At 38.1% G+C, this 15,287-nt stretch overlaps 1 protein-coding gene across 16 annotated transcripts in view; it reads left to right on the top strand.

Moving 5' to 3' along the window:
• Positions 1–15,287, top strand: part of RALGAPA1 (Ral GTPase activating protein catalytic subunit alpha 1) — a 231,449-nt gene that overhangs the window by 27,558 nt on the left and 188,604 nt on the right. For 15 of the 16 annotated variants that reach the window (XR_012159487.1, XM_073349045.1, XM_073349040.1 and 12 more), the window contains 5 exons: positions 4,498–4,636; positions 6,745–6,956; positions 7,911–8,150; positions 11,093–11,284; positions 12,693–12,830. Coding sequence is in view for 15 of the 16 variants with exons in the window: in XM_073349045.1 (XP_073205146.1) it covers positions 4,498–4,636; positions 6,745–6,956; positions 7,911–8,150; positions 11,093–11,284; positions 12,693–12,830 (921 nt within the window). In the remaining variant the exon portion in view is untranslated. The remainder of the gene's footprint in view (positions 1–4,497; positions 4,637–6,744; positions 6,957–7,910; positions 8,151–11,092; positions 11,285–12,692; positions 12,831–15,287) is intronic. The other variant, XM_073349047.1, reaches the window with a different exon arrangement.

Genomic DNA, 15,287 nt, shown 5'->3' with positions numbered 1-15,287 from the left:
ATATTTGATTACAAATATTTGCACTGTAAAAAATCAAAAGAAATAGTATTTTTCAATTCACCTCATACAAGTACTGTAGTGAAATCTCTTTATCATGAAAGCTGAACTTACAAATGTAGAATTATGCACAAAAAATAACTGAATTGTTTTATTTTTCAGTGTAAAACTTTAGAGCCAAAAGTCCACTCAGTCCTACTTCAGCCAGTCACTCAGTCAAACAAACTTGGTTACAATTTGCAGGAGATAATGCTACCTGCTTCTTGTTTACAATGTCACTTGAAAGTGAGAACAGGTGTTTGCATGGCACTGTTGTAGCTGGTGTGGCAAGATATTTACGTGGCAGATGCGCTAAAGATTCATATGTCCCTTCCTCTTCAACCACCATTCCAGAGGACATGCATCCATGCTGATGATGGGTTCTGCTCGATAACAATCCAAAGCAGTGCAGACTGTTCATTTTCATCATCTGATTCAGATGCCACCAGCAGAAGGTTGATTTTCTTTTTTGGTGGTTTGGAGTCTATAGTTTCAGCATCTGAGAGTTGCTCTTTTAAGACTTCTGAAAGCATGCTCCACACCTCATCCCTCTCAGATTTTGGAAGGCACTTCTGATTCTTATATCTTGAGTCAAGTGCTGTAGCTATTTTTAGAAATCTCACATTGGTATCTTTGCATTTTGTCAAATCTGCTGTGGAAGCGTTCTTAAAATAAATGTGCTGGGTCATCATCTGAGACGGCTCTAACATAAAATATATGGCAGAAAGCGGGTAAAACAGAGCCGAAGACATACAGTTCTTCCCCCAAGGAGTTCAGTCACAAATTTAATTATTTTTTAATGAGCATCATCAGCATGGAAGCATATCCTCTGGAATGGTGGCCGAAGCATGAAGGGGCATACGAATGTTTAGTATATCTGTCACATAAATACCTTGCAACGCCAGTTACAAAAGTGCCATGCAAATGCCTGTTTTCACTTTCAGGGGACATTGTAAATAAGAAGCAGGCAGCAGCATCTCCTGTAAATGTAAACAAACTTATTTGGCTGAACAAGAAGTAGGACTGAGTGGACTTGTAAAGTTTTACATTTTGTTTTTGAGAGCAGATATGGAGATTTTTGTTACATATATAAGTTGCACTTTCATGATAGAAAAGAAGTACTTGTGGCACCTTAGAGACTAACAAATTTATTTGAGCATAAATAAATTTATTTGTAGCTCACGAAAGCTTGTGCTCAGATAAATTGGTTAGTCTCTAAGGTGCCACAAGTACTCCTTTTCTTTTTGCGAATACAGACTAACACGGCTGCTACTCTGAAACCTTTCATGATAGAGATTGCACTACAGTACTTGTAGGAGGTGAATTGAAAAATACTATTTCTTTTGTTTATAATTTTAATGCAAATATTTGTAATAAAAATAATAGTGAGCACTGTAGACTTTGTATTCTGTGTTGTAATAAAAATCAACATTTGAAAATATAGAAAAACATCTGAAAATATTTAATAAATTTCAATTGGTATTCTATTATTTAACCGTGCGATTAATCACAATTTTTTTTTAGTTAATCGCATGAGTTAACTTCGATTGACAGCCCTAATTGTAAGGAATATGGCCTTTTTGGGACTTAAAATTGTGTGACCAAGAGCTTCTCCCTGGATAAAAAGTGAGTGAGGGGGAAATGGGATTCAAATCCTGTTTCATGTATAGTGGGTCTCTGGTTCTTGGGGTAAGAAACTCAGACAAAGCAGTTCCCAGCTGTGTAAGTGATACGATGGGAAAACTTTTATGGAAAGCTGAGACTATTCAGTCATCAGTAAAGTCAGCTTACAATCCGGAGTCCTGCCAGGTACTGTGGAAATGAATATTGGTGATATGGGAAATTAGAAGCACTCTGAAGTACAACATGAGAAAATATCTCTTTGCAAGAGGTATCTAGAACAAGTACATGGTCAGTATCTGATCTCTATTGCTCATCTCTATTCAGAGATATATGCAGGCCTCTTAACCAGCTCCATGTGGAGTAAGACCCCATGTGATGCCAGGCTTTCTCAGTTTGGGAATACTAGAGCTACATGTATAGCTTTGATCAGATGGGATCATTGGATATTGTCCAGAGGGGAGACCCTGTGGAGCTGTGCAAGAATTTTAGAAACAGCTCTGTCCCACTCCCAGTCTCAACAACCCATGGAAAGGCCATTACATGAATGAAATCATCCATAATCTTTCTTCAGATCAGAGCATTAAAACGCTCTCCCCATCCTATTTCTATACTCTGGGAATTGAGAACAGAGCACAGCCTTAGCTGAATCATCTAAATAAGTTCCTAAAGGAGATTTTTCTTCAAGAATTCCCATTTTACCATCCTCGGACAATTCTTATGTTTTGCAGACAGATGGCAGCCTTTTTCTTTTCCCAGATTTGATCATTATCATTTGAACTGACGTGTGATTCCAGGGTGTCTCTCTGGGATCATAGTAGCAATATTAATGGCTTTAGAGAAGATTGAAGTTCACTTCTCTCTACAGAACCCTGATCAAAAACATTTTCCAGGAAGAGATAAGACTGAAGAATACATAGTTCAGGAACCAAATCACTCTGTCTTTTGATTCAGGTCAAATAGACACATGGTGCCAGGGAAGTCAGTCATAGGGCTGGGGAGGATGAATACTGTTGGGAACAAAGTATCGTATGAGAAGATTGTTTCTGTGACACCACACCATTAGGGCCATCTTCATCTTGTTAACAATCTTTCAACGTTCATTGTCTAATCATCTCATTAACTATCCTCCCCATAATTTTCCACAACTGTGAACATTTAAAATCCATAAGAAAAAAAAGATGCTAACATGAATGTTTACTTTTATCTGTAGAAATTATAAAAATCAAATTCTGCTAAGATTCGGTATAATGTTCTCAACATTTTAAAGAAAAGGAAGTTTTGTACAATCCAATATTAAATGCTTCATTTGGGCATCCACCTTATTGCAACTCTGCAAGGTCATTCAGTATGTTCTTGGAACCTCGTTCCGCATCTTCCAGCACTACCCAGATTGAATCTCTGAAGGAAAGTGTCATATTTCCTGTCCATTAGAGTAGGCTTCCCAGTGGCTACTATCTATAATCAGATGTTTTTTATCTGAGTTTGGGAGCTTTCTCTAACAAAGTACTATTATTATACTTTTTAATTCAGACGGGTCCTCTTCATAACTGTGTCGTAGCATCCATTCCATGAGTAAATTCAAGAACTGTTCCTACTTCAATTAAGCATCAGAGTCTAGTTCTTAGGCGCACTCACAATTGCAGAGCAGAGTAGTCCTGTACTGAGATCTGCAGATGGCCATTAGTTGACCAAATTCTGCATATTGGTCATCCAGTCATAGCCAATGCTACTTCTCTTCTTTTGGAGAAGAGTTCTCGGTATCTTAGTGCCCTCGACTAGATAGATTATATACAAGTATCTCCTTTATCTTGTTTTGGAAGTCCATATTTGAAGGATAATCCCTGAGAGGGCACTGCTCTGAAAATCCCATTCTAATGGGTCTTTGGACCTTAGCATGAAGAAGAATAGGAAAACTTCTCAGTGCTTACCTGAAAATTTTCCTACTTTTGAGTACTAAGGTCCACAGATCCAGCCCATTCTGGAGACAAGTGGATTACCCAGGACAGAGATGTAAACTGACATTCAAGGATTTGGGTATGTTGTCAGTAGGTTGAATTTACCATATTCTGCAGTCAATATGCTTTGAGGAAAAACAAATCAATCTCTAATTTAAGAAAGTATATTTGAATTATGCTGTCCCTAGAAGTTACGTGAACTGGAAGGAACTTCAGAAAGCAGAGCATACCCCGGCTGTCAGTGATTGACAGGTCTGGTTCTGCTCTTGAGCTGCAGGCAGGCTGAAGTACCTATTGTAACAGATCTCTGGACATTTTTACACAAAAAAGAAAGGAATCTTTCAGGTAAGCACAAATATACTTTTATATTTTATAAAGTAACTTTGAAACAAAGCAGGATGATTTACTACAAATTAAACCCACTTCTGGAGGGGCCACCTCAGGCTTGATATTCTTAAAATCTCTGATTTCAGTGGGATTCTGCATGTGCTTAAAATTACATATATGGTTAAGTATTCTGCTGAATCCAGAGCTTAGAGGAAAAGATTTGCATAGTTTTACTAATCTCTCAGATAGCCAGTCCCTCCCACCATTTTGAAAATGTAACATTATAATTATTAAAATGCATACAATCCAGTCCTAATGTAGTAATTTCTCTTGTATAATTAAGCAATAGAATCTTTCCTCTTACTTTATCTTTGCTCCGTTTAGCAAATCTTTAAAGTACATTTGACGTTTAATTAAAACTGAAATTTGTTTGACTTTTGACAACTTAAAAAAACAAAAAACTACAGCAAACTTCTGAAACATTTGATATACTTGGGAAATATTGAAACAAATATTCCATGTTTCAGCCTCAAAAAGTAATTTTTTTTTCTTTAAGGTCAAGAGTTTAGAATGGAAGAACAAGGAAAACCAAGAAAAGGGATTTTCATTCTTGTTTTCATATTTTAAAAAATATTACTTGCCTTATATTTTCCCAAACATCTGTAAGGAGACCAGTTTGTATAATCCTGTACTTGGTAAGTGGTGTTTAATGATTGTACAGATGCTTAAACATTTTGCAACTTACAGTATAGAGATGCTGCTTGCAGAGAACTTGGATCAAAAACATTTCCCTTACTGTTAAGAAATATGGCCTTTATCTATGATGTATGGTTTCAATTCTACTGAGTTCACCTGTATTGATGGAAACACCCCTTGACCTCTCTTTTTAATTATTTAACAGTCAGGATGCTGTATTGCTCTGATTCACTTTAAATAAATTTAACTCTTACATACTTAAAATCATTTTTTTAAATTTATAGTTTTGATTTCATCCCACATTCCTAAAATCAGGGGACAACAGAAAGGAATAACTTAAAGAAAAATATATAAAGGAATGGGGTGGGAGGAAAAGGAGCAGAAGGAACAAGGGCAGGGAGGGGAAAAGAAAGCATTATCTGTTTCCATCCACTTAAGAATTAATCGAAGGTTTCTAAAAAAATTAGACAAGATCTTTTCAAGTTTCTTAGGTTCCTCTTCTCCAAAATGTTACTCGCTCTTTAGCTTCTAGGTGAGCCAATCGTAGTGCCAAGCTTCTATCCCAGGAGGCAGTCTGCTGTTCTATCTAAACCATATTAGTCATTTGGATACACTCACTGCTCTAAGAACCAAGTTTAAAAAAAAAAAAAAATCAAACGTAATGCACCCTATATCATGGATTAAATTACATTTAGAAGAGAAAAAAACTGTTAGTTCTGTGGATCCAAAAGAAATTAGCAGTGTTGCTCATTGGGTAATATCCACTCCATTGACCCAGAGCCAGATCAGTTAGACTCCATAATACCTTCTAAAGTTTAGTCAAGACAAGGCAAATTATATGTTAGCATGTGCTAGGCTGGTCATGTTAAGACCGTGGCATCTCCCAAGCTCTAAATTAACAAGTTTTGCATATGTTAAAATATAACTTGCCTTGTGTTAGAGTTTTAAAAGGGGTTGGTTAGATTAAGCTAGCTAACACAATTTAACACACCTTTCCATCCTAATTTAAACAAAGCCTATAAGGGTAGAGTGGTTGGGCAGGTGAAATTCATGCCACACACTTTCCTCCCACTTGCTGGCCTCCACAAAAGCCAGCAAGGGCTGTTGTATGTTCCTCAAAACTGCTGTTAAATCCTGTGGACTGGAATAGAGGCCCTGAACCCACCATGCCAGGGGTGCTGGAACCGTGGATCTACATCAACATAGATTTCATGACACTTGTTTTAGTATGCTCACTGCCTGTTCCCTTCATGACCTTCCACACTAGACCCACATAGATCAGCAAGGATAGCTTTTCTGTCCCACTTAGTGTGTTGACATCACTTTGCATCTGATTCACCTACATTCTCCCCCCCACAACCCCTAGAGGTTCAACCACAGGGCTTAAGTGGTATGATATGATCCTCTGCAAAATGGGTGAATTACTTCATCTGTGAATTGTTGCTCAATAAACTATTTGATCAATTATAAACAAATTTTCATTTCTAAATAAACCTACAACAGTTTCTTCCCACCCTAAATGAAAATGCTGTGCTTGTTTGGGCCAAAGTCCAGTTTGGGTAATTACATTCTGCCACTTAAAATTACTCACGTAGTTTTAACTGAAAGGTGGCTTCCTTTACTTTTTTGTTCTGAACAGTGGCGTAGTGTTGCTGTTCGCTGTCAAAATTTTGCTGGGTTTCACTCCATATCAGTGGCAGGCCATGTAATTCCTCAGTATAGTACATAATTTTAAAACAGCTTAGGGGATCATCTGGATAAAAAGGTACTTTTATAAATTAAACTTTACTTGTTAAGAATTGTTTGTTACCCCACAAACGAGAGCATAAAGAAGGGGTAAATGGAGCGGTTCATCCAGTAGAAAATGTTTGCAGCCTTCTAGGCCACAAATACAATTTCCAAGGGCTGCCTTTTGAAGCTTAATGCTCTTCTCTTTTATTGCTATTGAGAGAATGTCTGTCCCATGCCCTTGTGGACTTAATGACTGTGCTATCCTGGGAGTTTCAAAAACCCAGAAGCCCTGGGATTTCAATTGGGTTGGATAGGGCTTTGAGGTGGTAAGCCTTTCTTCTGACACTAATTTTAAAATGCTTGCTTTTCATCACAGAGATACCACAAATGAGACCAAAGCCACACTATGTAATGGTAAAGAAAGATGCTGAAACCAATGAAGCAATATATTGCACAAAGGAACCTTTCCTTAAGGCTCGTGTTATTGTCATTCGATGGCTGGTGTCTTTCTGGCTTGAGCCAAAACCTCATACAGGACCTCATATTCCTGGGATGGAAGGTGGTGAAATTGTGCCAAAGAATATTCAGGTATCACCAAACGCACATTTCAAATAGTTTTTCTCTATTTTGAAAGATTTCTTAGTAGTCTTCTGTTGTGATGTCAACACTGAAATTCTACCACTGTATGTTTCTCTTAGGCCTTGTCTACACTGCCACTTACAGCACCGAAACTTTCTTTGCTTAGGGGTGTGGAAAAACACACCCCTGATGGATGCAAATTTCAGCCCTGTAAAGTGACAGTGTAGATAGTGCTACAGTGCTGGGAGCCATTCCCCTCACAGAGGTGGTTTTATTACAGCACTGGGAGAGCTGGAGCCACGATTACACAGCCACATTAAAGCGCTGTGTAGACATCTCCTTAGTTTTAGCTAATTGAAGAAAGACTATTTGTCTTTAAATGAAATCTCCAGGCCTGAATCCAATATGGAAAGAATCGCCAAATATTTAAATCTTATACCAAAATAATAGAAATTTACTGTGAAGTACTGTTTTCATTCACCTAACAAAATGTTTTGATCTATAAATTACTTTTTGGTGAATTGTTGAAGTAAATCTACATTTACTTCTCTGCATAGAGTGATATGCTCAATTTCCCTTAAAGCCCAATCCAGCAATCCAAATGCTTTTTGACTTCCGTGGCTCTGTTTGCTGAGGTTTTGTAAGACTGGGTTGTTTGTGATAACACTTCTAAATACTCCCAAGAAATGTCTGATTATAGGTTAGCAAACTGAATAAAGGCAACACAGATTAGAATTCTTAGTGAAGGTCATTGATCTGACTGGACAATAACTGGACTTCCCTTGTGCTTGAGATCTGTACTTTAACTGGCTTCAGACAACCACTAACTTTCTACATTATCTAGTAGATATGTAGCGCTTTGAGATACTTATTTCTCACATTGTCTGCAGAATTCTCTGTGCTGTTTTAAGAATTGTATTTAAATTATATTACTAGAACTATTTTCTTGCTCTTTTGTTTCAGAGAGCAGCTGCTAGCATGGCTTCTAGAGAAGACAGTAAAAATGACACTGTTGATAGACCCGATAGAAATACAGAGCCAGAACAATCTCATTCTAATACAAGCACCCTAACAGAGAGAGAACCAAGTTCCTCCAGCCTTTGTAGTATTGATGAAGAGCATCTAACTGATATTGAAATAGTCCGCAAAGTCTTTTCTTCTAAAAGAAGTAATGTTAACTTTCTTACAGAGATATTTCGACAGGTAAAGAAGCCATCAAGTGTAGAAGAATTTTTTGTTTTTAGTTTAAACCCTGATAATATTGATAGTTTTTGTTTCAAATAGGTTGTGTTAAGTAAGAGTGTACATAAGTGTAAAAGCTTTGATTGTGTTTTTATTTACACTGTTCATTTTAAATTTAGGCCAATGGTAAACACGTTGGTTTTTGTTCAGCAAAGTTTTCCATCTGTTTTTTCCACCTCACACTCTCTCCCTTGTGTGTAGAAAGCAAAAGCTAATTTAAAACAACTAGTATGAAAAATCTGCCCCTGCTTCCTGGTTTTGTTTTGCTCATCACTTGAGGGACATAACTTTGACTTCATGTAATGTGGACAATTTTAGCAAAGTTATCTGGGTTAACTATATTGGGAGCCAAAAATCCTCCATCTGGATTGCCTAGCTAATTATGAATTGTTGCCTGTCTAATTATGAATCTGGAAAAGATACAGTTAGCAGATAACATGCTGTGTGGTGAGGTAGTAAATAATGAGAACAGGTTACTGCTACAGAGTGATCTGAATCTCCTAGTTAAATGGTAACAGTCCTATATAATGTGTGTTAATACAGGTGAATGCAAGGTTAATACATCTGGGAACAAAGAATGCAGGCTATACCTATGGGATGGGATACTGTCTTGGGAATCAGTAATTCGGAAAAGGATTTGGGGATTGTTGTAGATGACTGCCTCAGTGAGCACTCAGTGTACTACTGTGGCAGAAAGGGCTAATGTGGTCCTTGGATGTATAAAAGGGGACTATTAAATGGGTGTAGAGAACTGACCTTGCCTCTGTACACAGCATTGGTAAAACAGCTGCAAGAATGCTGTACCCAGATCCGGTGTCCACAGTTGAAGAATGATGTGGCAATGCTGGAGGGAGTTTGAAGAAAGGTCACAAAAATGTTTCAGGGGCTGGAAAACAATAATTTAGGTTGGATATTAGGAAAAACTTTTTCACTAGGAGGGGGGTGAAGCACTGGAATGCGTTACCTAGGGAGGTGGTGGAATCTTCTTCCTTTGAGGTTTTTAAGGTTGGGCTTGACAAACCCCTGGCGGGGATGATTTAGTTGGGGATTGGTCCTGCTTTGAGCAGGGGGTTTGGACTAGATAACCTCCTGAGGTCCCTTCCAACCCTGATATTCTATGAATGTGATGTGAAGCTTAAGGAGCTCCATCTGCTTAGCTTATCAGAGAAGGTTGAGAGGTGACTTGATCACTGTGTATGAATATTTACATGTGGAAAATATCTGATAGTGAGGGGCTTCTCAGTCTTGCTGACAAAGGCATAACAAGATCCAGTGGCTGGAAGATGAAGGTACACTAACTCAACTTTGAAATAAGACTCAATTTTCTTGCTCTGAGGGTAATTAAACATCAGAGGATCTTACCCCAGGGGAGATGATGGAATCACCATCCCTTGGAATCTTTAGAATGAGATTAGGTACCTTTCTAAAAGACTTGCTAAAATTAATCCAGCTTCTAGAAAAAAATTTACAGCCTGTGCACACAGATCAGACTGGATTATCATAGTGATCCCTTCTGGCTTTGGAATCTGTGAATTCATTAATAACCATGGCCCAGCAGGTGTGGCAGCATTCCCTCAGCTACATCATATTTCCTGTACTGTGAAAGCTGTAGAGCATTCTATGTTACAAAGCCAAAGCATAAGAAACTCTCTAAAAGGTAGCAGTTGCCTATCCTACTCTTTAGCTGACTGTGGAAGTCATAGAATAGCTGCGTCCCATTCTGATACTCCTTTGAAGTGTTCAGTCCTAAAGTTGAGAATGTGTTGTTCATAGCAAGAATCATGCATTTCTTTGGGATGTTGGTATATCCAGTGGTTCTTGGAAAATGCACACAGGTTCAGTTTATTTTATTCTTTTTAATACAGCCAGTACAGTAAAAGTGCACAAGCTGGTAAAATTGTGAATTTAAAAGAAAGTGAAATTTCCAACAAGTATATTGCATTAATGTAGGCTGTCTTTGAACATAGTTAAGTTTAGCAGAAGCCCAAAACTTAACGTTGGAGACTGCTGATCTGAGAGCACTTTTGTATTAGCCCCACAGTTACATAATACTTCCTGAAGAGAGCAGCATCTTGCAAGCAAACTGGCTTCCTGAAATGCATTTTTTTCATAACTCTAGTTATGAAAAATGCCTTTTCTCTGTCATCTGTTTTGCGCCACTCATTCATAGCAGCAGTAAAACATGGCTCTTTGTTATCAATACAAATTCAAATGGCTAATATAATATCCTATTGCCCCATACTCTTTCTCCCCCCATGTATGTGACTGGATGCAGCAGTAGCTTCCACTGAGTTTTCTTTTCTTTCTTTTAATGAGAGTTTGTTGTTCAAATATCAGTGGGACCCTAAGATCTATGCAGGAACAGATCTGCATGGAGTCTCACTGCTTGCTGTTCCCCTTCCATGCTAACTACATCCAGGTCCCTAACAGTAAAGCTTTTTTGCCAGGTGTCACTTTTTCCTTTCAGACTTTTTTCCTGCCCTTCCCCCCTCCCCCCGACTTTCAGGGTGTTCCAGAGTGGTGTTGGGAAAAGTTAATAAACTAATACTGATGGAAATCAGCATTTAGTTTAAATTCCTGCAGAGTGGCTGCAGCTGTTTCTCCATCTGTAGAGCCTGATGCTTGGGTAGGAGCTTTCCTAGAGTTCAAAGAAGTGGGTTGGATGTTTCTCACTTTTCCTTTCCCCCAATAAAAATCCACTATTTTGCCCCGAAGAGACAGAATGGATAGTATAGTGAGTCCTAAATTTTTTAAAATAAAATTAAGTCACATTGTCCACTTTCTATTTTCATATCACATCCATAAATTGAAATGCATGCTCCTGAAATTGTTTACTACTAGCAGTATCGTGAGAACATAGATAAAGTGTCTCAAATGTTATAACTTTTTCCCCCCCCAACTAGGCATTTTTGTTGCCAATTTGCGAAGCAGCTGCTATGAGGAAAGTGGTGAAGGTTTACCAGGAGTGGATCCAACAGGAAGATAAGCCTTTATTTATGAAAGAATCTGAAGAAATATTGACATCTGTAAATATAGATTGTGATGAAAATGTTGCAGAACATAATTCAGCAGAGAAGGGAAAAGAGAGAGATGAGGTAAAAAAAATAAAAGACCTCCTTAAAATTTAAAAAGACCATTGTTAAATAGATGTCTCATTTTCTGAACTATTTAGCATATGTACGTCTTTTCCACATAGCAGTCTAGTTGGTGCAGGAGCTGGGAAAGAGGAATGAAAGGAAATATTGAGATGAAAACTGTGAAGGGCACAAATCTGTCCCTTCAGGTATGAGTAAATAGAGCAGCAGCCCAGTGAAGGTGCCTGCCACCCATAAAAGCTATGCTGCCAAATCATTCAATTCATGCCTGCACTTCACCTTCATATCAGTTCTCTGTTCAGATTGTTTATGCAAATGACCAGAAAAAATATTTAACCCAGCAGTAACTGACTTCTAGGGGCTGGCATTAAATGAAATGAACCAAATACAGAAAAATCCTATTTTAAATTAAATTTTAAGGGGGAGATTTTCAAAGTCACAGACAGTCCCATTAACTTTCAATGGGAAGCCAGGCACCTAACTGCTCATATGCCTTTTGAAAACCTAATCCTACTCTAAATTTATAATAGTGTAATTTAATGTTAGTGATTATGTATATATTTAGAACTTGACACTGTGTATTCTCCTACCAAGAGCTTCCTAAGAGAAAATGCCTCAGTTTGGGGACCAAAACAAAATTGAGTTTTTCTCTAATAGGCAGACCTTTACCATCTTTAAATGCGGTGGTTATTTTTTTCAATTTCCTTCAGAATAGCTGTAAGCGTTTTCATTGGTTTTATATAATATAAAATATACCTTAGATGCACAGGGTGAAAGGCAAATGCCCTTGAGGCCTGACATTGCACATTTTAAGTCAACTGCAAAATTCCCCAATGACTTCAGTACAAGAAGGAGCAGGACACTGAGGACTACGACTGCATTAGTAGTCTAGTGTACTCTCTAATATGGCTTATTAGTAAGAATGTGATTTGGTCACGGATTCAGAGACTTCTTTGGCTCTGGCTTGGGCATACCCTGATTTTGTACTTTTTTACCATGATTGCTCTGTACATTTTGCATAATTTTTACTGTGACAAAATTGTATCCATACTTATTAGTTAGCAATGAACTATAAACTACCTTAGGGAGATGGCTTATGCACTATATCCTTGCACTATACGAAAAGTGTTCCACGCAGAATGAGACAAAGTAGCAATTAATTTCCCCCCTATTATTTTGAATATTTGTTCTAAGACTTTAAATTGTATCCTTTTTTTAAGGTGCCTAGACATACACCTTCTTCTTCCATTTCTCAGTCTCTGGGAGGGAGGCTGCTCTTTCAGTTGTCATTTTCAGCTCTTATTTTCTCCTTTATTTAAAAAAAAAAAAAAGGGGGGGGGGCCAAAAACCTAATTCTCATGTGTTTTTTCTCTGGGAGTTTAAGAAACAAAATATTTTTATGCTTCAGGAAAAAATAACAAACTCTGGTCATGTTCGAAATTCAAGTTGGACAAGAGATGGCTGCTACCAAGATGCTTCCCATAAAACATCTGAAATAGATATCACTGAGCAAAATATACGAGCCGGAGTACAATCAGTGTTACAGGTATGGAATGCACTCCTCTTCCCACCTCAATTTTATTCTTTCATGTTTAACTTGTTTTCTTTAATATTGTGTAAATAAAATGTTAATGGATAAAACGAAACATGATTACAGAATGAGTCTGCTATTCCATAACATCTCAGCTTTGCTAAATGATTGTAGATTTAATTAAGGGGATGGATAATAAAGCTATAATGATAGTTTACTGTGTTCTTAGTGACTTCCTGCATTCTTTCTCCATTTTTGACATAATTTAACGTATAGTATAACAGGACTGCATTTACTACTGTTGGCTCACACAATGAAAAAAAAATCTTTATTTCATACCTTCATTACTACATCCGAAAGTGTACTCTGTTCTATAGGGTGTTACAGAAAAAATTATCTAAACTAATCCACGCTGTTTGTTTGGTTTGTTTGGTTTTTTATGAATTGATGATGAGTGCTCTCCTGTTTACTTTATGAAATTTTATCTATATTAGAATACATGTGGTGGCTTAATTTTATAGCTGGAGATAAACACTTATTAGATCTTCCTAACTTATTTAAATCATATTGTATTAACAGTTTATTTACATTTTAAAATGTAATTAGGTGTTTATCAAATACGAGGATTTGTGGAACTTTGCATGGGTGCATTTTAATTGGAAATAACTCACAACACTAGTATTGAATAAGTTGCAAATGCTGTAGTAAAGATTAGCTGGAGTTGTTTGTATAGCCTTATTTTTTTTCCCCCCATTTATTTGTAACTTCCTGAAAATTCTGCTTTTGGAGTTGAAATTTTCTATAACTGGTCTCAGCACTGAGGTCAGTTATTTTGGACATTTTGAGCAAAATGCCTTGTTCTTGTATTATAAGACACTGGAGATTTTTTTTTTTTACCTTGAATTTTTTTTTTTTGAGTGTGTTCAGTGTACATTGGAGTCTGACCATGAGATTATTCATGTGCATAATGTTGTTTATGAGCACAGGTCTTAGTAGTACTGTATTAGCACTTAGATGATCACTGAGCATGCTTAGTCACTTTTTAGTTGTTGAGCAAAAAAACCCCATTCTTTAAGTTGAATGAAAAAATCCTTGAGCTTTCCTGAGCTCAGCAGGCAACCTGAGCATAAGTTTTTTGAAATTGTAGGCTATATGATAGCTGAGTCTAGTGAGTCTCTGCTTATGTGATGTACTAGGGAATAGGGATGCTTTCTCCCTAGCAGACATAGAGGCTGCTGTTCTTGGCTGTTACCGGGAAACTTTTGCAGGGAGGAGACTGCAAGTCTCATCGGGCTTGTCTATGCAAATTGTCTGAATAGACCTTGCTGCCATTCATGAACAGTGCCCAAGAGCTACCCCTCTTTGAAACAGGAGTAGAGTGTGGCAGCAGTGTCCACACAGATACTCAGGCCTGGGTCTGCACTTAAAAATTAAATTGATGTCACTCGGCATTTTTTGCACCTTGAGTCCCATTGTTAGGTTGACCTAATCCCTTCAGTGTAAACATGGCAAGGTCAATGGTAGCATTCTTCTTTCAACCTAGCTACCACCTCTTGGAGAGGTGAATTAACTACATTGACAGAAACACCCCTGCCATTGCTGTAGGAAGTGTCTACACTATGATGCTACTGTGGCACAGCTGCAGTGCCATAGCTGTACTGCTGTAGTGTAGACAAGGCCTTAGTGAGTAGCAGGCTAGGCTGTTCTGGCATGAAGCTAGCCTTTACTGTTTTATCCTATGCACTTCTGTCAGAATCCAACCAAACAATAGTAGCAGCAGAGATGTGCATTTGCTCCTCCCTCCACCCCATTAACCTTTCACATGGGCCACTACTGTGTTTGTACAATGCCTACTGCAATGGCGTCCTGGTCTATGATTACAGCTTCTAGGCACTACGGTAGTACAAATAGTTAACAAAGACACCCAAGAGGATTTTAAGAAAAACTGTTCCTGTAATGTAGAATGTGTAGACAGATGTGTGACCTCCTGCTTGGGGTACCCTGAATTTTGAACCCCTGTGTAACTCCTCTCAGCCTCAACAAGTGAGGTATTTTGCTGCTCCCAAACGAGGTATGAGCTCCATGAGACATTAGCTTGTCTGCCTTGCCAGCAAACTCTTCAGGACTCTTAGTCCAAATCTTGCCTCACAGATAACAATCTGTGAATCCAACTCCTGAGTTACCCAGAGATGTTCCTCTGCAGTGTCCAGTCCCTCCTCACTGGACTGTGAGCTTTACTAGGGAATGTACTAGTACATTCGGTTTGGTCACAGAGACCCCTTTGGGACTGTCCCCTGATGTGCTGAAACTACCTCTGAGCACATTTTCTTTGCCAGCTTGGGACTCCAGAACCCTGTCTTGTTGAGCCAGATATGCAAGCCTGCTGCAACACAGATCCAGAGTCTGAACCACACCCCCAAAGCTGCAGACTAAACTGAAAACAGCTCAGCAAGTGCTCCTGTCTCCAGCACT

The sequence above is a fragment of the Lepidochelys kempii genome, chromosome 6 (genome assembly GCF_965140265.1).
Source record: "Lepidochelys kempii isolate rLepKem1 chromosome 6, rLepKem1.hap2, whole genome shotgun sequence".
Classification (NCBI taxonomy): Eukaryota; Metazoa; Chordata; order Testudines; family Cheloniidae; genus Lepidochelys; species Lepidochelys kempii.
Note: the sequence above shows the minus strand (reverse complement) of the source record. Positions and strands in the feature narration are given on the sequence as shown.